Source organism: Eutrigla gurnardus (assembly GCF_963514095.1).
Source record: "Eutrigla gurnardus genome assembly, chromosome: 22".
NCBI classification, from domain to species: Eukaryota; Metazoa; Chordata; class Actinopteri; order Perciformes; family Triglidae; genus Eutrigla; species Eutrigla gurnardus.
In genome coordinates, this window is record NC_139933.1 from 7062063 (window position 1) to 7090046 (window position 27984).

General features: G+C 43.1%; 1 protein-coding gene across 4 annotated transcripts; it reads left to right on the forward strand.

The window, feature by feature from the left end:
• The first annotated feature begins 1382 nt into the window (after nucleotides 1-1382).
• LOC311008352 (disks large homolog 5-like) lies at nucleotides 1383-27955 on the forward strand. Of its 4 annotated transcripts, none has more exons than XM_084001958.1 (33): nucleotides 1383-2144; nucleotides 7253-7321; nucleotides 8139-8307; nucleotides 8622-8765; nucleotides 10044-10227; nucleotides 11390-11646; nucleotides 12014-12326; nucleotides 12808-13038; nucleotides 14021-14205; nucleotides 14335-14460; nucleotides 14684-14816; nucleotides 14923-15047; nucleotides 15211-15386; nucleotides 15574-15677; nucleotides 16099-16191; nucleotides 16371-17348; nucleotides 17476-17599; nucleotides 17738-17882; nucleotides 18334-18455; nucleotides 18602-18691; nucleotides 18781-18940; nucleotides 19786-19948; nucleotides 20027-20160; nucleotides 20575-20739; nucleotides 21146-21329; nucleotides 21725-21873; nucleotides 22096-22266; nucleotides 22357-22544; nucleotides 22939-23082; nucleotides 23346-23473; nucleotides 23760-23869; nucleotides 25557-25666; nucleotides 26860-27955. In XM_084001958.1, the coding sequence occupies exons 1-33, from the start codon at nucleotides 1847-1849 to the stop codon at nucleotides 26961-26963; spliced, it is 5976 nt and encodes a 1991-aa protein (XP_083858084.1). In that variant the 5' UTR covers nucleotides 1383-1846; the 3' UTR covers nucleotides 26964-27955. The 4 variants fall into 4 exon arrangements, with proteins under 4 accessions (XP_083858084.1, XP_083858085.1, XP_083858086.1 ...); XM_084001959.1 differs by having other exon boundaries at nucleotides 18602-18685; XM_084001960.1 differs by having other exon boundaries at nucleotides 8154-8307.
• The last annotated feature ends 29 nt before the right edge of the window (nucleotides 27956-27984 follow it).

Sequence of the window (27984 nt, forward strand, 5' to 3'; positions counted from 1 at the left end):
ATGAATTGTGATCAGTTTAACTAAACTGATTTTGTGTTATTTTTTGCTTCTAAGCATTTTTAGGGACCCCACAAATATAAGAGTCCGCAAGAAAAAAAATAGCAAATTGAGAAAAGTCATAAAAAGAAATTGAATTTTGTGTACAATATTTATATTATTTCTCATCACTTTTACTTATTGTGGCCTTTCTGATCTATGTTGAGAGCACTAGGGTCCTGGGATGTTGGGATTGAAATAAACTGAATGTTGAAATTGATATTTCACAAATCTTTAGCCAGTTAAATAAAATAATAATGAAGTGATTCGAGATTACCCTGCAGCAACTCTATTTCTGGCAGTGTACAGAAGGTTGACAGCATTTCACTATCTTGTAGGGGTATAGTCAAATTTAAAGAAATACAATTCAGCATCTAAATATGGAAATCCCAAATAATAGACACTTTTTTTCAGGACTTTTATTTTGGTTGGTGGTCAAAATTTCCTGTTGAAGACATTATTTCTCCAAATAACTGAATATAAAAGTAATTGTTAAGTAAAAAAGTATTGACAAAAGCACTTTGATGTGTGCTTATAGATTAAACTTTCCAATATGCAATAGTTAAAATAAGCTCCACCTCGACAAGAAAATGCAACATTAACGTGTCAGCAATAATCCAGTAATATAATTTATATAAAATATAACACTCCCAGGGGTAATTTTATTGCATAATCAGTTGCATACTATTACTTTTTATACTTACTGAAGTAAAAGTAAAATGATCAATGTCACAGTGTAGAAATACTTTGCTACAAGTAAAAGTCATGCAATCAATGTTACTTAAATAAAAGTTTAAAGGTATTAACATTAAAATATGTTAAAATTACAAAATAAAAGTACTAATTATACAGAATGGCTAATTTTAAAATAATACTTTTTATATTATCGGATTATAATTAGTGATGCATTAATGTTTATACAGTAAAGTCACCAAAACAATCTACCCTGATAAATAGAACAGCAGGTAAGGGGGTGATTTGTGATGAACTGTCCCTTTAAGGTATAATAATATTACAATTTACTGATTGGGTTATACTTTGTATTGATGATCTGACTCTACTAACTAGTAATTAAAGATGTGGAGTAAAAAGTACACTATTTAGCTCTTAACTAAAGTAACTAAAGGTGGAATGGAAAGTGTAAGTGCCTCAAATCTGTACTTAAGTAGGCGACAGTAGCGCGCCTGAGTAAAAGTACGTACTTACGTCCGACTACCGGGTCGGTACTATTTCTTTAATAGGAAGTAAAGCGGCGGGAGCCAGGTGCGTCTGAAAACAAAGCCCCGCCTACGTTTACCTTAAATGTCCATTGCACGGAAATATGATTGGCACAGGGCTACAGCTGCTTGGACGGTGAGACATGGCGGAGTTAGTAGTCTAACGCGCACACAGAGAGAGCGAGACAGGAGCCCGTTGAAGAGTTTTACACTTTTCAACATGTCGGGAGAAGTTAATTTCGGGTCGACTGCGTCTCCGTAACGTACGCGGAGCTCCAAGAGGCAGGCACGTCTTTTCTTTTTTTTTTCTTTTTTCGTCGGGAAGGACGGAGCGGCGGTTGGGGGGAAAATGTGTTGTCATCTTCGTGCAGTCAACAGCCTTGGGCAACAAATATGGCTACTTCTTGTGTATCCTTCAATTCGGGTTGAAAAAGCGTCCCGACTGGGCCGAGCGGGGGATACTTTCGGGGAGTTACGACAGTAGCCGCTACGGAGTGAAGTTGACGACCCGGGAACGTAGCGACGCTGGATTCGTCCCGGAGCTGATTCTGTTTTTGTTTTTTTCCCCAAACCGAACCGGAGCCGAAATCGAGATGGAGCCCAAACATAAAGAGTTGTTGGAGAAGTGCTACCAGAACTTGGTGGAGTCGATCACCGACGCCGACCGAGTCGTGGACGTGTTGGCTCACTGCGGGACTCTCAGCCAGTCCGAGTGCTACGAGCTGGGGCACGACTGCTCCTCCAACTCGGAAAAAGTGGACCTTCTCCTGAAGATACTCCTCAGCAAGGACGGGGACCATTTCGCGGAGTTCTGCACGGCCCTGGAGAAGACGCACCCTCACCTGCACTCGGTGCTGCTCAACGGCACCGGACCCGTGGATCACACGACCGGTAAGAAGCACAAGTTGTTATCTGGCACAGAACAATGGGGGCATTGCGTTGTCGGGCTGGAATATAGGTTTGTTATGTATGGTGTGAGGACTTGTGCCCGTTTCTTTTTTAGATTTTGATTGTGATCCAACCTGGTTTCGATCCTGTTCTGGCCATGATCTAACTCCCATTAGGCTTATTGACCTTATGACAACTCGATGAAGGACATTACTTTTTTTTCCTCTGCGGGCAAGAATAAATAAAGAGGGTGAGAGAGAGAGAGAGAGAGAGAGAGGGAGAGAGCGCTCTGCAATCATGTGACCTGATGCTTATTTACTCTCACACTACTGTGCTTGTTTCCTTTGCCATGTCACTAAAAGCACAGCCTGCCAGCCCTTTGTGAAAGTATTTAATGGACCTAAAAAAAGAGAAAAACCTTCAAAGAATCAATGCAGTGACAGCAGTATTGTGTGAGTGTGTGTGTGCATGTGTGAGAGAATCAATAAACCACTGTCAAAATCAAATGAATGAGTGCAGATTTAAATGTGTTAATGCACACAGTGACTTTCAGACTGAGAATATATAGTTGAGATGCTACATTTGTTGGTACAAAATGAACTGCAACCAACACTTGTTCTAATTAATGCATCTGTAATTAGAGTTGATCAACTCTTTGGTCTGTAAAATGTAAAAATAACATTGAAATATTTACAAATCAGATTCAACTTGCTGATAAGGCTGCAACTTTATTTTCATCAATGATTCGACTGATTATTTTCTTGATTTAATTACTTTTAAAGTTTGCTTCATGAAATAAAAGGAATGGTTGAAAGAAAGTATGTATCAGAAACATCCCAAAGCCCAAGGCATTGTTTTCAAAGTGGTTAATTTGTCCTACCAACAGACAAAAACCCCAAAGTATTATGTTTACAATCACACAAGACGTAGAATATTGCAAATCCTTAATTGAGAAAATGAAATTGGCAAATGTCTGCTCAAATAGTTACACTTTATCATCAAAATTATTGGATATTTTATGTTTGTCAATGAATCAGTTTATTGCCCTACTGTGTCAGTGTTATGTAGCACACATTAGAGTAAGACAAATTCATAATGACCAAAAAAACTTTTAAATTAATTAAAATCTTCTTGTGATGTGACATAAAATGGTCTGATTTTCACTACTACAAAAATTCTAGCTTCATGCCTTACTTCACCCTCATCGAATCTGCTATTTTGATACATATTTCAGCCTCTTGTCTAGTTATTATAGGATGCATCCACTCCTTAATTTTGTGCTGTTTACTAACAACAATACACCACCTTTTCCCACTCAGAAATGAGCACCTCCTAAATATGTTTTTCTTCCTTGGAGCTTAGCTACAGAAATGCTCTCGTTGTTTTCACCGATGGTGATAAATGTATCATCAAATCCAGCGAGACACATTATAGCCTGCAGCAGTAATGCATCCACAATTGCACACTGGGGCATGGTGCTTGTTTTAGCACCTCGACTCCACCTTTTGCAATTCAAAAGCCATATTTGCATAGCTTGTTACTTTCTTTTCATGCTCGGCTGCCGCGTCATACTTTGGTGAGCTGAATGGCGAGGTGTTAATTATGCATTTATGCTGTCCTCATTATTTATGAGAGAACTGAAGCTGCAGAGTTCGTCTATTTTTCCAAGCTTTTTTCGTTTTTGCGCTGCATTTCACAATTGCGCACCGAGTCCAAAACTTGAGTACCGATAGGCTTTCTGACGCTGTAGAGGGTTGTACACGTGAACGTGTTTATATGGGCTGGTCGTCGTAGTCTGCAGCTGCGGTTGGTAGTCACACAGGACACAAAATGGGCTGAGCTGCTTTCTGCTACTGGGCAGACAGGTTCCTCCACTGCACAGCCAAAAGAAGGGCCTTTCCCCAGGAAAACAGTAGCTTGTCACAGCCAACGTTTTTAAATAATGTGCATCTTCTGCAGCCTGATCTCACTGCTCTCCAGTGTTAGATCCCTGTAAACCCCCCCCCCCCCCCCCCTGTACAGGAGGTACTGGTCCAGCTCTCCATCTAAAGGGTCCGGTCCCTAGTTCTACAGAGTATAACCCTTTAAGCTGGTGTCGAGGAGACACGCCTAGCTTCTAACTGCACTCCGAGCGTCTCCCCTGCGTCCCCTGATACAGCAACCGGACGAACAGCCCTTTAGCCAGCTACCAATACCGGTCACGCCTGTTAATGGCTCCTATTATTGATCTGGGCACTTGTTATGGTGCTAGGATCATTTTTAGTGCGTGCAATAAACCCCAAGTGTCTGTTAACTTTCAGTAGGTTCATTATAAGAACCCGTTTAAGGTGTAAGCACACTTTCACCTAACATTTCACTACCATCAAAGAACCTCACAAATCAATGCCCACCGCAATCTACTTTAAAGGAGTTTAGAAGTTATTTGCAAAAGCTTATACATATGTAGTACCCAGAATCCCAGAGGGTGAGGGAGCTACATCATCTTTTAAATAAGAACATTGTAACGAGTGAGAGGTTTCGTTAGTAAACCCCAGCAGTTACTCAAAAATCTAGTGTTGACAACTAAATGCTACATGTAGCCTATTGAAATGCACTGTGACGTGAATATGACGCATGCAGACAGTACTTAAAAAGGTGTGTATCCCAGAGGGCTTGATATATTCTATAGTTTTATATAACCATAGCTTCAGGACAAGCAACCTTTTTGTTTACTGATTGTTCCAACCTTTTTTCTAAAAGAACAATAACGCGACGGCAGCATATCATAAGGGTGTGTATTGCGGCTGATGTGTTCACTTGCAGCCTCGCTAGAGACTCTGAGGTTGTAATGCTCATTTTAGGGACACCCAAACCGTTAAAAGCCAAAGCTTTGGACGAATTGAAATTTTTGACTTGACAACGGAGCCAGTCGAAAAGTCAGAGGGTCACCACAGTTCACAAAAACAACTAATGTCTGCACCAAATTACACAGTAATTGTTGTTGAGACGATGAATTGTCTGGGCACCGCGGTTGTCTGCACTAAATTTCATGGCAATAGTTGTTAACAGGGAAGTCCGATCTTACGCATCAGTATCTGTTTACAGGAATCGTGGCGTACCACTGCATATGCAAAAATAGTTATATAACGTTTTTTTGTGGCTGCAGTAATCTGAGCCTCACGATCATTGCTTTAAAATGTTATTTGGAAAACATCTCAGGTGGAAAATTGTGCATGCTGTCTCACTGTTGCACTATCATGTGTTGAATTGACTAATATTATAATGAATGGCGCCGGTGCTTTTCCTGCTATGACAAGTCAAAATGTCTTCTGTGGAAAAAGGTCCGTTTCACAGCTCCAGTTCATGTTTTTCACTGCATATGAACAAATAAGCAAAACTTCCCAAATGTAGCAACAGGTGTGTGTTTATCTCTACTTGAATGTGAGATTAATTGTATGAAGTGTAACTTCTTTGCGGTGTTGAATCAATAATATGCTTTTAAACCCAAATGACTATTGTAGATCTGTCATATCTGAGCAAGAGCCTCTCATTGATTATCAGTGGAATGGAGCATCAGATGTGATCGTTTTTTTAAAATCTTTTTTTTAAATGTCAACTCTGTGTTGTTGCTCCTGTTTTTCTATTTATTTTTATTCTAACATGGGTCAGAATTCACGCCAAGTTGCCGTGACTTTTACACAAGAGATCAACTTAGATGAGATACTTGAGTGGTGAGGATCAGACCGCAAGGTCCACGTCACATGACTTCCACACGGGCAGAAAAGTGAGTGAGCTATGACACAGTGAACCTTGCCCATTGAGACACACTCTGCTCAAACAGAGTCATGGGAAACTTAAGCTAGAGCGAGAACAAAGAGAGCTTGATCCATGGGATGCCACGGTTCCTGAGGCACATCAGTCTTCTTCTTTCTTTTTTTCTTTCTTTCAGTCCTTCACTGGGAAAAAGAGGGGTGAGCCATGTTAGCTGGGCTCCTTCCAGTCTTAATCAAACTCATAGTCTCCTTTTTAGCTAGTGGGAACTCAGCCATCCAGGGATTGATTTAGAGTACTGGGACGTGGGTAAATAGAATCGTTTGTCATGCTCCCGCTACGAGTCGAGCACTAGACTTTTACATCAGGGCTGGAAGTTGCTGATTTAACTGAACTATAAGCTGCTTCACCCCACGGCCACATTAGATCTAGATCCAAGTTAGATAGAAATGTGCCCTGCTGGCTGTTTGATCAAGACTGGTGCAGTCTGTTAAGCATCTCAACAATCCATTAAAACCCTCTTTTTTTCCCGAGATGGAAAATGTGTAGAGTTGCTTATTAGATCCACATTTGATGGAACAGAGCGAGTAGAGTTGAAGAAGTTCAACCAACAAAACCGATAGAACAGACAATTTATTGTTCTAATCAATCAAACATGTTGATTTCACCTGCTAAAATTTGAGGATACTTTCTGTTTTGTTTTTGTTTATTAGACAACTTGGGTTCTGGACAGTTATGATGAGCAATTCTGACTGTTTTCTGTTATAGTTAAAACAATTGCCCAATCGATACAGGACATTTGAAGCAAAACGATGTGAAAAGATGCTATAAACGCATTCAAATTATGCACGTAGAGGCTTGATCAAGAAAATAGTCACTCTCAGATTCTATTCAGGTACTGTTGTTGTTATTTGAGTAACATGGATATCTTCCATAACACCAATGCAGTGTTGTACTGAGGCTTTCTTCTCCGTACAGTTAATTATGAATCACTGTAGGCTATAAAAGAAGGGGCTTTCACAGGAGGGGGGGATGTGTGATGTTGTCAGAGGAGATAAAAGGAGAAGCTCTGAGGCTGCAGCCTCTTTGGGGCCCTGGCTAGTCAGTATTCAAACTCCCTGCCCAACTGATAATTAGCCACACTCTGCTGTCAGCCCACAGGCCCGTCATCCCAAGTTGGGGAAAGTCCCACCTTATTATGCCTCCAGCTGGCCTTTTTTTTTTCAGTAAAGGCCCCCGAATGTAACCGAAGCTCCACAGCCTTGCTGTACCATACAATGACTGGAGATAATCATCTGACTATAATGCAGACACGGTCGAGTACACTCACAACTGACTTTAATGTTTTGTTCGCCTCGCAGGGTCCACTTACAGCATCTTGTCCACCATGCCGTCGGACTCGGAGAGCAGCAGCTCGCTCAGCAGCTTAGGTGAGTGTGGCGCTCATGGTGTTCGGGTATAGAAATGTCAGAAATAAAACATTATCTTCTTGTCGGGGGGGGAAAAAAAACAGGTATGTTCTTTGATTTGTCGGAAAATGTTTGACAAATAATAGTAAGTTATTGGTTTGCTGCCTGTTTAGACTCTGAGCACATGCAAGTGATTACACAGATGTGAGAAGGATTTAGAAAACCTCTACACACACACACACACACACACACACACACACACACACACACACACACACACACACACACACACACACACACACACACACACACACACACACACACACACACACACACACACACACACACACACACAGACCTTTTTCATTTACTCGTTCCCTGAGGGAGAGAGAGGATTTGACTGGTCAATGCCACCGAAAGGGTAACGGAGCTTTGATTTGTATCAGTGGGGGGGGATTTCTGTGTAATATACTCACAAGTTCTGATGTTAATGAGTGCAACAATGAGGTAGATAAATAATGAAGTAGAATATTTAACAGATTTTGGCTGCGAAATATGTGAGCAATGATTAAAAATGATGGTTAGATAAGGTGTTTACTTGTAATGCGTGTTGATTTTTGGTCCAGTAGCTGCAGGAAAGAGTTGATTTGTCTCGCCAGTTGCTTTTATTTGGCTTTCTAGTCGACACGTTTTCAGTAAAAAGGTAAAAACACTAGTACTACTCTTAAATCGATTAGCTTGAGTGAGCATCGGAGAAATCGATGGCGCTGCACTAATGCTCCCATCATCTGAGCTTTGTGAACGGCGCTTGCTACCAGTGACATGCTGACCGCCACAGGTACGCCCGCTCAAGCCTCCTCCCCGCCGCCGGCTCACATGGACAGCCACCAGGTGAACGAGAAGATGGAGACGGTTCTGTTCCAGCTCCGACATGTGACCCGCGAGAGGGACGAACTGCGGAAGCGTCTGGCTCTCTCGTCGCCCGGAACCACCTTCGATGACTGCAGGTACTGTTCTGATCTGCCTGTTTTCCAAAACAAACATTGACAGCAAAGCGCAGTGATCCTGTGTATACCTGCACTCTGTGAATAGAGGCATTTTGCCTTGTGCAACTCTCGGAAGCAACAAAGAAAAAAGTGAAGGTCCTACGTGACGCAAAATTGTTTTAAAATATGTTCAACTCTGTAAAACAAGGGTTTAGCATACATTGTTAATGATGCCTGTGATGTTTATCTCACTCTTGCTTCTCTCATCCTCCCCGTGTGATGCCGTAAAACTATTTGAATGCATCACAATGTTGTCTTCCTTCTCCGTGCAATAGACCGAACTCAAAAGCAGGTCACGACTACGAGCGTCTGAAGCTGCAGTGCATGAAAGCGATGGCAGACCTGCAGTCCCTGCAGAACCAGCACAGCACCACCCTGAAGAGGTGCGAGGAGGCTGTGAAGAAAGCCGACTTCTACCAGTGAGTGGAAAGCTCTTCTTTTGGGCCTTTTTTTATTTTTTTTTGTAAATTTTTTAACAGCCGGAGCATTTTTGCAGTATGCAATTGTGCTCAGCCAGCAGGGTTTAAGCTGGTGTTCAGTTCTCCTTCTGACATATTCACAACAGATTGCATGGAACAGATTTTACTTTTGCGAGAGTAATAGGGATGAAGCCTTATATGAGTTAAGCCTTGAAAAAACAAACAAAAAAAACATGCAGCCCCTCATCAGTTTAATTTCATCTTTGTGACTTTTTTTTAATAGAAAAAATACCATTTTTTTATTGTCGTCTTAGCAGCGTAATCCCCAAGTCGTCATTTGGACCAACGGTTGATAGCAGAGACTGACCAACTTCTCTATAAGTAATGCCCTTCTTGAAGGGTTCATTCCAAAGCATGCTCTGTAATCATCATCTGAACCCTGTGTGCATGGCACGGCATCTGTGCCATGAGGATAATGCTACGGACACAGCATTTGTCGTGAAATAAGCCGTGCCAAGTCAATGTGAAAGGGAGGCTGCGCCACTTGCGTGCTTCAATGGTGCCATACTGTCCTCAAAAGTGTATGGAGCCAACATCTGGCCCCAAATGCAAACGGACAGATGAAGGATTATTGCCATTTTTAAGCCTCTCCTTCTGGGCCCAGTTTGCACATCAGAGAAAGTCTTTATTTATTACTGCCCTCTGTCTGTCCCTGTACTTATCTATTCCCACTGAACACCATCCTCGGAGAATGGAAAATCACAGTCTTGCCCAACCTGTGTTTTTTTTATATATTTTTTTTTTAAGTAGTATAAGTTACTTAGCACGTACCACCCGCTACTATCAGCACTTGGTAATCATGAAGGATACGATGTGTTGTGTGTTGCATAACACTAATTGTCATCTTTGAAGTTGCCTGAAAAAGGACTGAAAAGAAGATATGGTTATAGCCTGTGATTTATTTATTTGGTTTCATTTTAGGTAGGAAATAAATCAGTAAATTAACATGTTTGAGGACACGGAGCACTTGTAACTTCAAGTAAATATCTAAAAACTTGTTTGCATGAGATAGAGCCGAACACATCTTAAAAATAAGCCATATGCACAGAAAGGAAATCACAGTTATACACAGCAATTGAGAACAATTCACAGTTGAATATCTTTTGCTTTTGGACATTTGGTTGTTTTTTTTCCTTGACTACAAGTGCTCTAATGTTGATTTTAAACACGGCTGACAGTGCCCACCATCTGACGCTACTTGCTGCGGTATCTCCTCAGTACGCTGCACAGCCGTCTGGCGAGCGAGCAGGCCCAGCTGAAAGAGGAGCTGGAAGCAGTGAGACAGGACAACATCCAGCTGGTCCGGGAGCACAACCACGTGAAGCAGGCCTGCGAGGAGCTGCGGAGGCTGCATGACGACGACCAGAGAGAGGTGGCTGAAATGAGGATGCTGCACCAGCAGGTACCTGTGGAACCGGCAACCCCATCCACATTCATGCTTGTACAGATGAGCATATTTAAACGGGAGTGTCGGCACAAACGGTCGTCCTCGCACACTCATTTCCATCTTCGACTGCCCCCGAGATTAGGATCTTGACATTTGAGACATAAATCGATGCGTTTCTCTCTCGCTGACCATTACTTCCTAGACGACAAAATCATTCCGTGAAATGAGGTCAGACGAACTCGTCCTCCCGTGTCTCCATCGATCAAAACATTCTCTCAAATGAGACCAATGACTTCACCTTTACTGTTTTACTGTCCTGCAGTCGGACGTAGTACCTTACATAACCGTGGGGGATTGTTTTACATGGCTCGTTGTCCTCTGAGCTCATGTCATCAAACTCGTGTCCAGCATCAGTCAAATTAGGAATCAGTGTGATTGGAAGAACATAGAGACGCACGTTGCAGACTGGTCTCTGTCCAGTAGTTTGGTCAACACCAGGGTTTAACTGGCTTTCAGAACAGATTAAACAAAGGCAGGTTAGGCGTGAGGACACTGTGAACACTTAATTACTTCATTTTTTTATTTAAATGTTCTTTTTTTTAATAAAAATATAAGGCGGTCTTTACTTCTCTGTACACAAAAGCACCAGTGAAGCCATTTCTGTTTGGGTTTGTCCCTAAAACGAAAGCTGTGAGCAGAATCTGGCTTTGCCCTGGTCTGCCACCTGAGCACACAGTTGAGAGCTAAAGCTTTGGTTGATTACTTAAGAGATTAAGCAACTTTTCTGTGCTAAAACACTGTTAACTTGCAAACATTAAAGGTATAATAATGTGTCGGTTGCTCTTTGTAAACACACAACGTTCAAAGTTGGCCACTCCTTGTTTCAACGGGAGAGAGGCAGCAGCAAGGTCGAGCGAGCTATAGAGCCAATGAAGAGAGGGAGTGGCGTTAGTGAGAACAAAGCAGTTAATCTGAGAAATAAAATGGAATAGGGCACAGTCTGTTGATACTGTCACAATCACGCACTTCTGGTGGGTTATGATTGAGAGGAATTATTTTTTATTATTTATTTTTGTATCGATCTATACATTGTGTTTTAGAAAATTCCAGTACTTTTTTTTATTTGCGCTACAAATACTCTTTTAATTCAGTGGCACCTGTATGATGTAATTTCCAGGTGATGAGAGAGGGGTCGTCTGATGTCCTCACCAAGCTTTATGACACAGCCGTGGACAAGTTGGAGGTCGTGAGGAGTGACTACGAGGCTCTGAGGAAGCACTACAATGAGAAAACGGCTGGTCACAACGCGGACCTCAGTCGCCTGGACCAGGCCGAGGAGGAGAACCACCGGCTGCAGAAACAGCTGGACATGCTGCTGAAGCAGAGAGATGCTGCCATCCACTATCAGCAGCAGTACTCCTCCTCTATTAGAAGGTAAAGCCGGAAATATCGGACGCGCACACAACCGGCAGCAGCACTAGAAGCTACGCACACACAGAATCCAGCAGCTGTAAAAAGTCTAATGATTAACAGCAGTTGTAGGAAACCTTGCTTCAAACTCGGTGCTTGAGCCAAGGTCAGATCTGCACAGTGCTTTAAACATCCGTAATCCAAGGCAGATGAAGCTTTGCAGTTGGGCAGATGCTTTCCTCTTTTAACGTTTCCTTTAATGATGCTGCAATAGTCAGTCACTCGCTGTTTCCGCCTGTTTGGTTCTATTGCTAACTTTTTTTTATCACAACTCAAGGTGTGACGGTTTATAAAGAGGACTTAAAGTCAATACATTCCCTACGTGGTACAGGTTTGACAACACGCAACAGGAACTGTCCAAGGCTGCAGCCCAGAACAAGGAGCTGCAGCGGGAGATGGAGCGGCTGCAGTCGGAGGCGACGCGGCAGAAGACCCAGCAGCTCAAGGCGGTCAAAGACTGCGAGAAGTACAGGGACGAGCGGGACTCCGTGATCAACGAGTACCGCCTGATCATGAGCGAGCGGGATCAGGTGATCAAGGAGGTGGATAGGCTTCAGACTGGGCTGGAGATGGCGGAGGCGAAGCTGAAGAACACTTCCTCAGAGCGACGGGTGGCTAGCGAGGAACTGGAGGCTCTCCGACAGGTAAGAGCTGAATCAAGTGGTCCTTCATTCTGTACTTGAATCATATCTGTAAACACGTGAATTAAATGATGATTTTCTTTGTGTGTGTGTGTGTGTGGAAAATAATGATGAAGAATGATTCATTACATAATATCTGTGTTCCAAATGTATTGATTGTGGTTAAGCCTGGTGTCATCATTCATTTTGGCAGCACCCAGAGCCTATTTCGGCTGGCCATATAACAATCATTTGTCATTATTGGTATTGAAAGTCTAGAGTCCAGCAGAGGAGGAATGAAAAGCATATTATAATATCCATTTTTGTTCAGTGATGGAAAACAGATACAAATTAGTAGGAGAAACGATTCAAAATGAAATACATATTCATCAACAATGAAAATATACACATTATGTATCACACAGAAATGTAAGAAAGTGTTGAGTATTTACTCACTTTTGATCTCTATCATCCACCTGGGTTATGTTTTTGTGTGATTATGAAGGAGCTGGCCTCAGCACTGGTGGACAGGGACCGGGCCATCTGTGAAAAGAACGAGCTGCTGGAGAAATACTGCCACGAGGTGAAGGACAAGGCTGAGGCTCAGAAAGAGCTGAGCCAGGCCTGCAAGGACATCGAGGCAGTGCGCGACGAGAGAGACGTGGCCCGCAAGGAGAGGACAGAGGCCATCATCCAGAGGGACCAGCTGCTGCGAGAGTATTACCAGGCCAGACAGGTAGCCAGACAGACGGGAGATTTATCATTACAAATGGAGGGATTGATTTATCCCCCCCCGACAATAATCCCTTCATCCCATCTCATATAGTCATAGTAAATGCTTTTTTTCCCAGCAGCTGGCGCTTTTCCACACATTGATTTTGTCAAGAAAGTTACGCCGGGTTTCAGTGCGATTGTCTGTTTAATTGCAACGGACTTCCTGAGAATCCTGCATTAGCAAATTACCAGCAATTACAGTGAAAAGGCCCCTCCGACTTTGAAGTGCACAAAAGAAATGCACTGCATCAGAAAAGGATAATTAAGATGAAAATGTACGGTAAAGTCTAATGGAATTAATTTAGCTGCGGACTTAATTAATGCTCTCACTGCTTGCTGTGCGGTTATTTAGAACGAGAGAGCATTTACTCGACACACCAGCAGACTCTCAGTGGGATGTATGCTTATTATACTATATCTGACCCACTTTAAACTGCACGACTTAATCCAATCCAATATATGACTGAACTACCTTCATCATGAGTGGAATTTGCTTTTTAGTTTCCAGCTATTTATTTATGGATAAACATGATTTCATCTTGAAGTCATTTAAATTGAGGGTTTTCTTCTTATTCTTCTTCATCCTTCATCTTATAAAGTGTGTTTGCATCTATTTGATTGTCAAATGTGATGAGTTACCTACCAGATGATACATTATATGCAGCCAAAGTTGACCCAGATTCAACTTTTTGGCATAACTTTTTTTTATGACACTCTACATCGGAACCCCTGCTGAGCCAGTGGTGTGGTCTCATTGAAATTAATGAGGACACTGCTTTTATATTCAATGCTAATGTCACGATGAACATGCCCTCAAGCGCCCCATAAATACGTCGGAGTCCTTTACCACCAAGCTCGATAATAGGATGTGAGCAGCAAGGTGCTTTTAATCTTTGTACAGACGTACGTTTACCCTTCATCACGGTTCCCTTCGACTCCTCCAGAAACAAGACTCCGCCACGCTGGACATGGAACGAGCCAACAAGGAGATCGATATCCTGAGGAAGCAGTACGAGGCCATCTCTCAGGAGCTGAAGGAGGCCGTGCAAGAGGCCGAGGTGGCCAAGTGCCGGCGAGACTGGGCCTTTCAGGAGAGGGACAAGATCGTGGCAGAGAGGGAGAGCATACGGTGAGGAGCGGCTTCAGAAGATGCCCGTTGTGTGGAAAATAGGTTGTGTTTACATTGCATACGAGGGACTGAAATAGATTTGTTTACGTTTCGCCTGACACTGATTTCGTGTGAACATGTGTCTGTCAGCACACTGTGTGACAACCTGAGGCGGGAGAGGGACAGAGCCGTGAGCGATCTGGCAGACGCTCTGAGAAATCTGGATGACACGAGGAAGCAGAAGAACGACGCTGCGCGGGAACTCAAAGAACTCAAGTGAGTCGGTCCTCCGTACCTTTTTGACAGGCTTGTGTCATTTTCCCGCACTATTTTTAGGTCTAAGCCAAGTTTCTACTTGTGTCGGGGTGCTCCTCTTGTTTTTGGGGGATGCAGAATGATTTCATACCGGAGCTTTTGTGCCACCCAGTGGCTGAGAGAGCAAAGTTACTTCTAAAGTGGACTCCTTTTGTTTAAGCGCTACACATTTTATGTCCTGCAGAGAAAAGATGGAGGACCAATTAGAAAAGGAAGCGAGGTTTCGTCAGCTGATGGTTCACAGTTCACATGATTCAGCCATCGACACGGACTCAATGGAGTGGGAGACGGAAGTTGTAGAATTTGAGAAGCACAGAGTAAGAACCGCTATGAATATTCTTGTTTTTTCTTCTTGTATATTCAGTAAAATGTATATTTGATGTACTTTCAAACTGTACATGTATTGTGTTTTCTCCTATTCAGGATATGGATTTGAAAGCACTTGGGTTTGATATTGCTGAAGGGGTAAATGATCCTTATTTACCAGGAGATTGTGGCATATTTGTTAGTAAGGTGGATAAAGGAAGTATTGCTGAAGGAAGATTAAGGTAAATGTCTCTAATTTGCCATATTTTTTAAATTTATTTTAGAAATGTACCTGATTTTTTAAGTGAAGAAATAATTATTAATCTACTCCTACATTTTGTTTGTCCCTGTTTTCTTTTAGAGAGTGTGATTTATTGAACCATCACTCTGGTTGTTTCTGTGCAGGGTGAACGATTGGTTGTTGAAAATTAATGATGTGGACCTGACCAATAAGGACAGGAAGCAAGTGATCAAAGCGGTGCTGAACGGCGAGGGAGTGATCAATATGGTGGTCCGCAGAAGGAAGTCACTAGGAGGACGGATCATCACTCCGATCCAGCTGAACCTGGCTGGACATAAAGGTCAGCTTGGAGCTTGAATTATGAAATATACGTTACCGTTAAAATGATGCAGACAATGAATGGCATCGAGTGTTATTGATGTTATGTAATACTAAAGATGTGATAGTGGAAGTTTTATTTAGATCGATGTATACATAGATGGTATGTTTTATGTGATTTATGATTATTTTTCCGTGTTGCCTTTCAGACAGTGGCATAGGTCTGGAAAGTGGAATGTTTGTTGCCACTTTGACTCCAGGCAGTCCAGCTGCCAGAGACTGTGCTCTTACTGTTGGGGATCGACTCTTAGCTGTGAGTATGCCGTCCAAAAACTGTAGCTACATGACGAGAGACGATGCCAATGTGATGCCATTATGCCAGAGAGCGCCTCTGGTGCCCTCTACTGGCCACAGGCATGCTGTGTTTAATCAAGGAACTCACTATAATCATCTTCATAGTATAGAGTTTTGGTATTAAGTATACAGGAAATGTATGTATTTTATTGTTTTGTACTACCAGGAAAGTATACAAGGTGTTGTCTATCAAACTGCAACACTGAATAGCGACTGCTTGTGTCGGATTTCAAATTCGAGTTACGTTCAAGATTTAATTTTCCTTCTCCATCTAACAGCGATGGAGATTAATTAGTGAATGAAAGAGAGTTTTCACAGACAAACAAGGATATAATTTATGTTGTCTTATGCTGGAATTGTTCTGATCTTGTCCACTACAGATCAATGGCATCGCACTCGATAACAAGTCGCTGTCTGAATGCGAGTCTCTGCTGAGGAACTGCCGTGACACTCTCAGCATCTCCCTCATGAAGGTGAAGTGCTCAGGCACAAGATTTTCAAGTGGTGTTTTGTGTGATTCTTTGTGGAGAAATCCAGTTTGATATATTTGTCGATTTAAAGCAACTAATTGATTAGTCATCATACTTAAATACTTTTTACTCTATTCTTTAACAAGAAATTAAAGTATATATTTGCATCTCTTCCTCGACAGTTTCTCCCACAGAGCTATTCTGGCCTGAGTTTATTTGAAGGTTTGAGAGACTCAGAAAAGACCCCTCGGCTCCAGTCCTGTGAGATCCACACCAGGAGCTGCAGGAACTCCAAGCACAACTGCTCCAAGCACAACTGCTCCACACAAACGGACATTTGTAGCTGTGACTTGGGTGGCAGAGGGGACGAAGCCTTCAAGGATACCGGCGACTCTCTGGACAGCAGCAGCAGCAGTTCTCACTGCCACCACAAGCCTTTTCCCAGCAGCTCCCTGCATTCTCGCTCCCTTTCCAACTCCCACAGTCCCTCAGAGCCCCACCCAGACTTCTGCTACAGGAGGCCGGAGCTCCACCATCGCCCCTTCACCTTCACCCCCGTGCTCTCCGACTGCAGCTCTCCTCAGACAGCTTTGGAGCGAGTACAGAGCTCATCGGCAAAGTCAGGCGGAGGCACGTGGCCTAAAGTCATAGCGGAAGCTTCCATTCCCGAGTGTGCCCAGCTCTCCATCTACAAAAAAGTCAAACAGAGGAAGTCCATCTTTGACGTGAACGCTTTCAGGCGACCCGAGGCATCCCCAAAACTGGACTACATGTCTCTGTCTCAGCTGCCCAAGCACTCGCCGCAGAGCTCGATATCGGAATCGGCTCAGACGCCTCCCACCCCGCCAGCCAGGAGCGACTCGTTCAGGTTCAAACACCGCCAGCAGAACAGCTCGGCGTCGGACTCCACCATCACCACCGGCACCCCCCCGGCCTCCCCTGCCCAAGCTAAAAGCCCACAGGACCAGGGAGAGGCAGGCAACCAGCTCTATTACCCCGATGCTCCTCCAGGAGAGACGAAGAGTGGCTCCAAGAAACCTGCTGAGGAGGAGGGGAGTCGACGCAGGGCAGAGGAGCGACAGAGGAGGAGGTACCGGCCAAAATCGGCACCGGCACTCCGGCGAAATGTTACTCCATTACACATCCCCGTTCCCATGCAGGTAACGGATACTGTCCTTATCTGATCTGGCGTTCTTGTCCTTTGTGTGTGTGTGTTTCTACATTTATAGACAATAGGAACTATTTGTTATTTACGAAAAACAATCCCTCCTTGATTGCTTCGCACAGGTACAGAGTTTCTCTAATGACGAGCACTCCCCGGAGCCGATGGACTTGTTACGCTTCTCTCCCATGCGAACCAATCGGTACAGCATGCCCTTTGCACCCCCCAGCTACGGCAGCGTCACGTCACGTAAGTTATCTCAGGAACTTGGCCTGCTCTGCTTTTGCATCCCGGAAAGTAATATTCGTAGGATGGAGTTGTAACGTGACCGTACCTCCTCACCTGAGTCTGCTGTGATGGCTGATCTCGTTCTGCGTGTTTCTCCAGACCCGGCCCAGCGAGGTTTAGCCCCGTGTCCTGCTGTGACAGCTGTGATGAGGAACCCGGTTTACACCGCCTGGAGCCACGAGATCCAGTCCAACAACTGTCCTCCATCTCCCAGCTCAGGCGTCCACCCACATTCACACACAAGGTGTGAGCATCTGCCAGTGTTTTTATTTTCCATTGTTCACACTTTGTCACAGCAGGCATTTTGACTCATCATAGTAGAAAAGCACAGTTGTTACTAATAACATGTTCTGTGTTTGATTCATTCATTATAAATGAATATATTTGGGCTTTGGACTGCTGGTTGGACAAACAGGACATTTTATGATCTCTGGGGACTTTTTACTGTTTTTCTGACTTTTTATAGATCATTTTTTTAAACTGAAAGTACTCATTAGTTGCATCCCTAGTATTTTTTTATTTTTTTTTATTCCAATAAATCCTCTGATTAATGCATTTTATTGTACAAAACAACAGTGTTTCCCCTGCCCCAGATCTCATGAACAAATGACATGCACCAAATTACATCTGGCTCTGAGTTTTATGATTGATTGACCACGGGGGGGACTCACTGAGGTCTTTTTCTCCACTTTCAGCCCCCAGCATCAAGGTCGCCTCAGCCTGGACCTCAGCCACAAGCGCTCTGGAGACTCGGCCGAGACGAGCTGCAGCCAACCGCCACACAGCACCAACTCCCTGCCCTCCAGTGCCAGACTGGGTGCGTATGCAGTCCTAGTTTTAGCCAAATCATAACTACATGTCCTGTAAATGAACTGTAATTTCATGTTTAAAGGGTCCTTTTAACAAAATGTAGTTTAGTTAATGTTATCATGTCATATTCAGTGTTCTGTGTTTGGTCTTCAGGCTCCTCCAGTGTTTTACAGTTTAGGGCAGAACGCATTAAGATCCCTCCAAATCGCTATCCTCGCTCCACTGGATCTGACCGAGGTACGGGTGAGTTTGGCAGACGCGTCACCTGATAACCATCATCACAGCAGTAAAGCACACATCTGAACTCGTACCTTTCTCCGCTCACGCTCCAGGCTCCTGTTCACATTCGGAGTGTAGCAGCCCAACGCCTCCGATGTCCCCCGTCAACCTGGAGACATCGTCTTTCACTAGCAGCCAATCGCAGAGCTCCATCTCCACCCAGCCCAGGATATCAGTCAGCCCTGCTCCAGTTGGCGACAGGCGGAAGGATGGGTAGGCCAGCCCCTCGTCCGGGTCTTTATGCTGCCCATCATTCAGCAGAACACGACGTGTTTTCCACCATTTGTCTGTTCTTCTGTCTGCTTCATTGTGATTAAATGCTTGTGAAGCAGTAAACAAAGCTGTGAGCCTCCATCCTCATATCATTAGAACAGACTCCCCCATCTATCATTTTATTCTCATTCTTTCCTCTCTGCTGCTGGTCATTATAACCTTCAATCTTTCCCCCCCTGGCTTTGGGTGATTTCTCTCTTTCTTTCCTCTCTCCATCTCCTTCTCAGATCTGTTTCTTATAACAGTTCCTTTGTCAGACTTCCATTGGCAGTTAAGCCCAAGTTCCTCTCTTTAAGAAGCTTGAGGTTTGTCCTGTGCTGCTTGTAGCACATACAGTATATGCACTACCTGCAAGGGCACATATATTAAGACCTTCTGTCTACATGCAACAGATATATAATGTAGTGGTGCTAGATTTGCTTGAATGTTTAATAGCCCTGAAAATAGCTAATGTGTGTTTAACGTCATGTTTCCTTTGCTCGTTATTTATTCAGAATGCTGTTGAATTTTATATGATTGCATGACTTTTGAGTTGGTTTCTGAAATGCATGTGGCATGCCCCACACAGCTCCCATAGCTCCGTGATCGTAGCAATGCACCATCGCTTTCAAGAAATGTTAAGAAACTAGCAGGAAACCTCCTTTTTGAATTTTTAGTTGGGATTATATTTAGTTTAAATCACTCAGAATTGCATGTTGCATCCTGCCAGCAGTCTTCACCGTCTCCCACAGATGTCAGAACCTCTGAGTTGAAAAACATGTTCCTCTCGTTTTCCCCCCTTGAAGGCCGTACTTGGAGGAGCCACGCAATGTGACGGTACAGAAAGGAGCCGAGCCACTGGGGATCTCCATTGTGAGCGGAGAGAACGGGGGAGTATTTGTGTCCAAAGTGACAGCAGGCAGCATCGCACACCAAGCTCGGTTAGAGTACGGAGACCAACTTCTGGAGGTAAAGCAGCCCACCACGTTTCCACTGGATACGTAGCTGTGGTGTTTCTGTCGCTAATGAATCACTGCTGTTTTGCAGTTCAATGGAATCAACCTCCGCAATGCCAACGAACAGCAGGCGCGACTGGTGATCGGGCAGCAATGTGACACAGTCACCATTTTGGCTCAGTATAATCCTCACATGTTCCAGCTTGGTAACCACTCTCGTTCAGGGTAAGAAGGCGGGGAGGGAAGAACACCACAACAATGGCTCGCACGGATTTGGTTCTAGAATTTTAGCAAATTAACCGTTCTGGCAAAAAGAAGCCTGGCTGCACAGTGCCAGGAAATGTGTTCCTTTTTTCACTATAATGTGAGAACATGAATGGAATGATTCTGCTACTTTACAAAACAGTTAAAGCACAGCAAACACATTATATGCTGCCAAACTGACAACATACTTCAGTGCCAATGGAACAAATCGAATTATATAATGCAGCAGATGCAAACAATGTTTAAACAATGTATGCCACAATTTGACTACTGTATTTTGACATTGACTTCATTTCCAAAACTCATTTTTTATCCATTTTAAGTAGCTTTGTATAGCGTGAAAATGATCTTGACTCCACTCCCCTTCTGTATTAGTTCTCGTATGGAGTCCATCAGCAACCAGCCGACTCCCCACGACAGCGGAGCCACCACCCCGGACAATCTCTCCACCGCCGACACGCTGAGTGAGCAGGACGAGGGCACCATCACGCCGCCGTCCAAGCAGACCACTCCTGCCACCAGCCCTAACAGCTCCTTCAGGTAGGACCCGTACACATTTCTGTTTCCATCAGTGCTGTTTTATTTTTGGTTATTGTGTATTTTTTCACTTGGAGGGAATTTCTTCTAAATTTAGCGCAAACATTCACTTGGAATCGAGGGTGACCTGTTAAGAAATCGGAGGTCAAAGGTCACTGTGACAACACAAAGCACATTTTTGGCCATAACTCAAGAATTCATGTGCTAATTATAGTATAAAATGATGAAGTGATGATATTTTAGTTGGCATACAACTGCAAGGCAGCAATTATAGTTTCCTGATTGCCTTGTAATTGGTGACAATTTTATATTACAATAGCCAACAAATTAACCAGATTTGTAGACATTGTGGTGGGACAGACGAATTCAAAGCTTGACTCTGAGGTTTTTCTTTTTTTTTTTTGGTCAGGCTTCCTGGTTCCGGTATGTGCCGGGCTGCAGAGCCTCGGCTGGTGAGGCTGAAGAGGATCCAGGTGGAGCTGGGAGTTCAGGTCTGTGGAGGAAACCTGTACGGTATCTTTGTGGAGAGTCTGGATGATGACAGCCCTGCGAAGAGTCCTGATGGTCTGCTGCCTGGAGACTTGATACTGGAGGTACCTACACGGAAATCACTTAACTTAACTAACGTCATGTGTCAATAGAAATGACTTGGACACATGGTGGTAACACATTAATACATACATACAAATTGGAAGTGTAAATAAAGAAGCTCAACTTTTCCGACATTCATCCACTTTCTGGTGACTTTCCAGTGTGCTACTGATAGTTTTGTCTAAAACACCCAATGCAATGTCGGAATATGACCGCCGCTGAGTCACTGTGACTGAACACACTCTATAGTTGTGCATCCAAAGTTCAAGAACTGCTCCATTTTAGCAGATTACACTAAGTACAATATATCATCTTACTGAAAATGATGAGTCATTCTGTGTCGGCAGTGGAGCTGCGTGTCCTTTTGTCAACTCCTATAATTGATTTTTCGAAACAGTACAACAGCATCAGCATGAAGAACAAGACTAAAGAGGAGGCTTATCTGGAAATGTTGAAACCAGCGGAAACAATCACATTCAAGGTCCGGAACTGTGTGGACAACCTCTCTGCAATCAAAGAGTCTCCCGGAGATGGGTTCTTCACAAGGTGCACTCAGTATTTACTGAACAAATCATAAAAATCTGTTTTGTACAAGTCATTGTAGCCTCAGTGATATAATATTTGGCCTAACGATACCACGCTTTGGTTTCAAGGCTGAATTTTAAACACAGAATCTATCTTTTAGGCTCCTAAACGTCGTCTTTGTCCTTGTTCAAAAGTCAGAGAAATGTATTAATCATAACCGCTTCATTGTTCATCTCCTGCCAGAGCACTTTATGAGAGGGTGGCAGAAGTAGAGCAGGAACTGAGCTTTAAGAAGGATGACATCTTGTATGTTGAAGATACGTTACCAAATGGCAACTTCGGCTACTGGATGGCCTGGCAACTGGACGAGAACGCACAGAAGTTAGAAAAGGGGCAGATTCCAAGTAAATACATGTAAGTCCAGCATATAGTTAACTTTTACACACTATCAAGAACGATATTATGACTGCAGCTGAGTTGAACGTGCCGTTATATCTCCATAAGGATGGACCAGGAGTTCTACAGGAGGCACGATATGAAAGACGATAACGGCACCAGCAAGACTCTGTCGGCCGCCGCACGGAGATCCTTCTTCCGCCGCAGGCTGAAGCACAAACGCAGCGGGTCCAAGGACGGGAAGGATCTGATGGCTCTGGACGCCATAAGCACAGATTCTTTACCCCTCACAGAAGGTGAGAAATCCTCCACTGAAGCATCATCATCAGAAATGCACAAGGCGAGCGACGTAATGAGTTAACGAGAAGTGGAGGAAAATGTGTTTCCCACTGTCAACACTTCAATTGTTACAAGGAAAGAGGTATTTGCAGGTACTAACTGTAAACACACATAAAGGCAAAATAAGTAAAGAAAATATTATTTTAGGATAAATAATTGAAGAATGAAAAGAAAAGAAAGTGTCTACATATCAGTTTGTCATTGACCTGAAAAACTGCCATTTTCCAGAAAATATAAAACTGCAAGAAAATGCAAATTAAGTACCAATGCTGAGATTATTAAAGGGCAGCCCTATCTCTATGCCCTCTTGTGTATTTTGAAATGAATTGCATTTCTATATGTTCTGCTCAGACGGAGTCAGCCTGATGTACCAGCGGGTTCAGAGGGTGGAGTGCTCTTTCCCCAGACCAGTGCTGGTCTTGGGTCCATTAGTCGAGGCATGCAAGGACATGTTGGTGAAGGAGGCTCCGGACCAGTTCTGTCGCTGTCTGCCTGGTGAGCGCGCGCACACACACACACACACACACACACACACACACACACACACACACACACACACACACACACACACACACACACACACACACACACACACACACACACAAAAACACTCACACAAACACACACACACACACAAAAACACTCACACAAACACACACACACACACACACACACACACACACACAAAAACACTCGCACAAACACACACAACTAAATCATCATACACTCTTTCAAACTTGTATTTGTTATGCTTTCAGAGATCATGAAGGCATCTCAGCAGGCGATAGAGAGGGGAGTAAAGGATTGTGTGTTCATCGACTACAAACGGAGGAGCGGCCATTTTGATGTGACAACTGTAGCCTCAATAAAAGAGATCACAGAGAAGGTAAACTCACCTCACTGTGGATTAAACAGCTGTGGACAAATGTGTGTGCATCAATGTAACCGTAGGCTGCAAAACGGAGCCATTTAGATTTAAAGGTATTTTAACAGTATTGATATCAGATGTCATGTCTATTATTTTGCCAGCTCGATACGAATATAAGTTCGAACTTTTATTATATGAATTTAGAGTAAAGTACTACTTTTGTGCTCCATCGGAGTTCGTTAAGTCAAAATGCAGCTTTAATGTCGGCTTCATGTCAGTCTTTATCTGTCATTTTCTCTCACAGGACTGTCACTGTTTACTTGACATCGCACCTCACGCCATCGAGCGTCTCCACAGCGTTCACATCTACCCGATCGTCATATTCACTCGCTACAAAAACGCCAAGCAGATAAAGTGAGTGATTCCACGACTTGAAAGATGTTTATTTCGGCTGCTTTTTATTTTTTATTTATTTTTTTGCTTTCTTAAGACGCGTCAAGTGTTTGTCAAGCGTGCTTTGTGTTCCGTCCCACTGCTGTTCACCCAGTTTCACTCACAAGATCAGACCATTTCAACGACGCACTGAGAAGAACGTTCACCTCAGCATTTTAGTTCTGGATGCTATTTATGAGAATATAATCTCTTTTAGAAAATCCAGAAATGTTTGCCCAATATAATGTAAAAATCTACATATTAATGTACATCATGAGTCATCAACATGCCCTTTAGTGTCTGTAGCAGCTAACTTAGTAACATGTTCTTATTTTGCAGTTTGCAAGAACATACATACAGATTTTTTGGCCTGTTGGGTCAAGAAGATGGATGTCAGAATCACTCATCACTTATCTATGTTGATGCCAGTTCTCCTTCCAGGAAATACAATGATTGCTCTCATTAAATGTTCTGCAGCTGTCGGTCTCGATGGAAAGAAGTCGTGTTGCTTTCATAATGGTAGTGCAGACGCAACAAAAACGAATTGATCAGCCTGATTTGATCACGGTGTCATTAGTTCAGAAGCCACGGCCTGCCCTCTCCCACCACCTGCCGAGGTTTTCATGGGATGATTGTGATATTTCAAAGATCCCTCTGCTTTTTCATTTGTAATCGCATGGGAGATTAAATGTGCTGAACCCCTTGGCACGGTACTTTATATATACACACACACACACACACACACACAAATGCTCACACTCGGGCAGAAACGGGCTTTCTCGGCCCCACACACACACACACGTACACACACACACACACACACAAGTCTACGAGGTGGTGCAGCAGGCAAACATGGTGGTGGAGATTGATTCCTGCTAAGCTTTCGCTGTCATCAGCTGAGTGCCAGCTGTCCAGGGAGAGCTTGCAGGGCCTGTGGCTCCGCTTTGTGGCGTGGGCGGCTAAAACACTCGCTTCCCCCGCCTGCCACAGCCACCACATACACACAAGCGCACCTCCCACTGCCTGCCTGCTGCAGCGATTGACAGAAGCTCATGCTTTTTCATGAGGGTTTTCTTTTTTTTTGCATCCTCTGGGGGGCAACAGCAGACCAATATGTTTACTGCATACCGAGTACCATGGAGAGATGCGACTGGGATTTTCACTTCTTATTTAGGGGCCTCACGGTGGATGGAGACGAGGCACATGACTGCTTCTTAAGACAGATATGGAGTGAACTAGTGGGCTGGAAGCAGTGGAGAGATCTCATTTACATTAGACCTGCTGTGTGGGTAGCACCTGCCATGTTTTGATGATAGAAATGAGAGATTTTGCAATAAATATAATACAGAATCTGTGCTTGTTAAAAGTCTGTTGTGGGCAATGTTTCAGCTTCATGATGTTAAGCCATTAAAAACGGTGTGTTTTTATTCCAATCTAGTTATTCTAAATAGAGTTCACAATAAATGTAGTATTTGACAAACAGTTCTCAAAAGAGAGAGTCTCATATTGTGATTGGGATTTTAGTTAGACTTGTTTTGCATTCAGCGTACAAATATAGAAACACCAAGTCAAGAAATGGAAAAGACTTCCACTGCTTGGTTTTTACACCTTGTCGTGATTCTGCATGTGATGCATTGATGCTGACGGGTGCTGATGTCTGTCTCCGCAGGGAGCAGAAGGACCCTTTGTACCTGCGGGATAAACTCTCACAGAAACATTCCAAGGAGCAGTACGAGGCGGCACAGAAAGTAGAGCAGGAGTACAGCCGCTTCTTCACAGGTTGGTGGAAATGACTTGATTTTTTTTCCTCTGGTGCACCAAAGATGAGCATGAGTGCAGCAATTACAGTAACGACAATCATTCTCTTCAGCTTATAGAAACATCTATGGTGCTCTGGCAATGTACAGGATGTACTGTACTGTCATTGCAGGGCTGGCCTCTAGTGTGTATGAAAAATCTCATCTTTTTAACCCTTATGTCACCATAGATTTATTAAATGTGTAATTTTAGGAATCCTTTTATGCAATTAGTTATCTCCATTCTATTGTAGCGGAAGCAGAAATCTCAAAACCAAACAATCAGATCAAAACCAAAACTAACAGAATGTAATATCAGTCCAGGTAATTGGTAATTGGGTGAACTGGTCCTTTAAGGCAGAGGCTGTTACATAGCAAAAAAAAAACAGCGATACTTGAATATGTTCTAGTTTACCCAGAGTCTCCAACAGCACTGGAGGTCATCGGAGCTTTCTGGAACACAGTATCTCTGTGGTCTTTCACATAACGGACAAAGTTTTTGGTATCTGGAGCAAACAGCCAGTCTGACACTCCCGACTGTCCAGCTGATAAATGACTCTATAAAAGGAGATTTATGAGGGAGGGCTTTGGAAATGAACCCATACCGCCAATGATCCGCTCTAACAAGGAGAGGTAGCTGGCCAACTTGGGAGAACAATGAGAACTAATTATCAGCGGTTATAAATCTGATGGTAGGTGCCGTGAAGTGGAACTGATCTCATCCCCGTTGTCTGAAAGTTGTGGACTGAAATAATAACGGCTGCTCAATCCTGTCCTGTTTACTTTATCAAAGCAAAAGGATAACATGTAGAATTCTTCACTTTTTGTCCCATTGTTTAAATCCGTGACAGCTTGAGTGTTTGGATGCTTTTCTCTGATTTGTTATTAAGCAAATTTCCAAACAAAACACTGTTTTTAGTGCCATTTTAGAGGCTGGTGATCAAACAAGAAGAATGTATGAAGTGTTTTAAATTGTCCATCAGTCTGACGATGCAATCGGAGTGCAATGCTAAACCGGTTTTCAACAGAAAATAATCACTACCATTTTTCACGTGTATATATGTGACATTTTATACCCAAGCGCTGAATCCATTAATAAAAAAAGATGGTGATTAAAGTGATTTAAATGCTTTAACACTCCTCCATTGAAATCTTCCCACCCCTCCTGTGTTGCAGGCGTTGTCCAAGGAGGCAGCGTCGCCTACATTTGCACTCAGATCATGACCATCGTGGAGCAGGAACAGAGTAAAGTACTGTGGATTCCAGACGGAGCGCCGTAGAGATTTCACCTCACCGGCCACCGCACGTCACTCCGGAGAATTAGAGAGCTTTTTTTATTTTTAAATCATGGAATACACAGTGAATCGGTACAGCTAACAGACATCATGGTTAACTCCAATGCTTTTTTTTTTTCTCGCATATAGCAATATCAGCACTGATGTTAATGTAATATTCCCACTACAATAGTGTACTGTACTACAGCTAGATTTGTTTACACTAGTATTTAATACTTGAATGTTTTTATTTTTTTCCCTTACATCTAGTAGCACTCCTCTTAATCCCACTTTGTCTCCATGAATATGTCGGACCACAGGAAGTCTGCATCGACGCAAACCGAAGACTTTTATTCTTAAAGTGAAGATAAGAGTGGACCACCGTGTTCCCTTCTCTATATTTATACGTATTTTCCTGCCATTTAATTTATCTAATCAAATCAAAGATGTTGGTTATGAACTTTTGTTATACAAATGTAGTTGTCTAGTTAATAGGAAGGATGATATTTTCCATTTAATGTTCTTATTTATAGAAAAATTGGGGCAAATTTGCTTCCTACTTTCACATCATGTTGCAGTCTGTTTTTTTTGCTTTGATGGCACCGTTTTTCATTCATCATTTCAGTCCTTGAAAATAATATTGTGCCAAGCTAAAAGTATGTGCTAATCACTATGTTCACTATCCACTGTTGGATTTATTAACACTACAACTTCCATGATGAGTCACACAGCAGGTATTCTCTTTACACCAGTTTGTGTGTTCTAGTGGTGTCGCCGATACGTTCCTCTTTCTCGAGGGGATCTTTTAAGAAGGGATCTTTTATTTGTTCATGCTGTGCGGCCAACTAAAGACATTTTACACGCACCTCTTGGATTTCCAGTTCATCACGTTGTCAACATTTCATCTTCAAGTTGGATGACACACTTTAGGTCTTCTCCTAATGAAGGTTAATATTTCTAAAAAAGAAACTATTAAAAACAGAACACAGTTAATGGGATGCAAGGTGTCTGTGTTTTCCATTGGAAT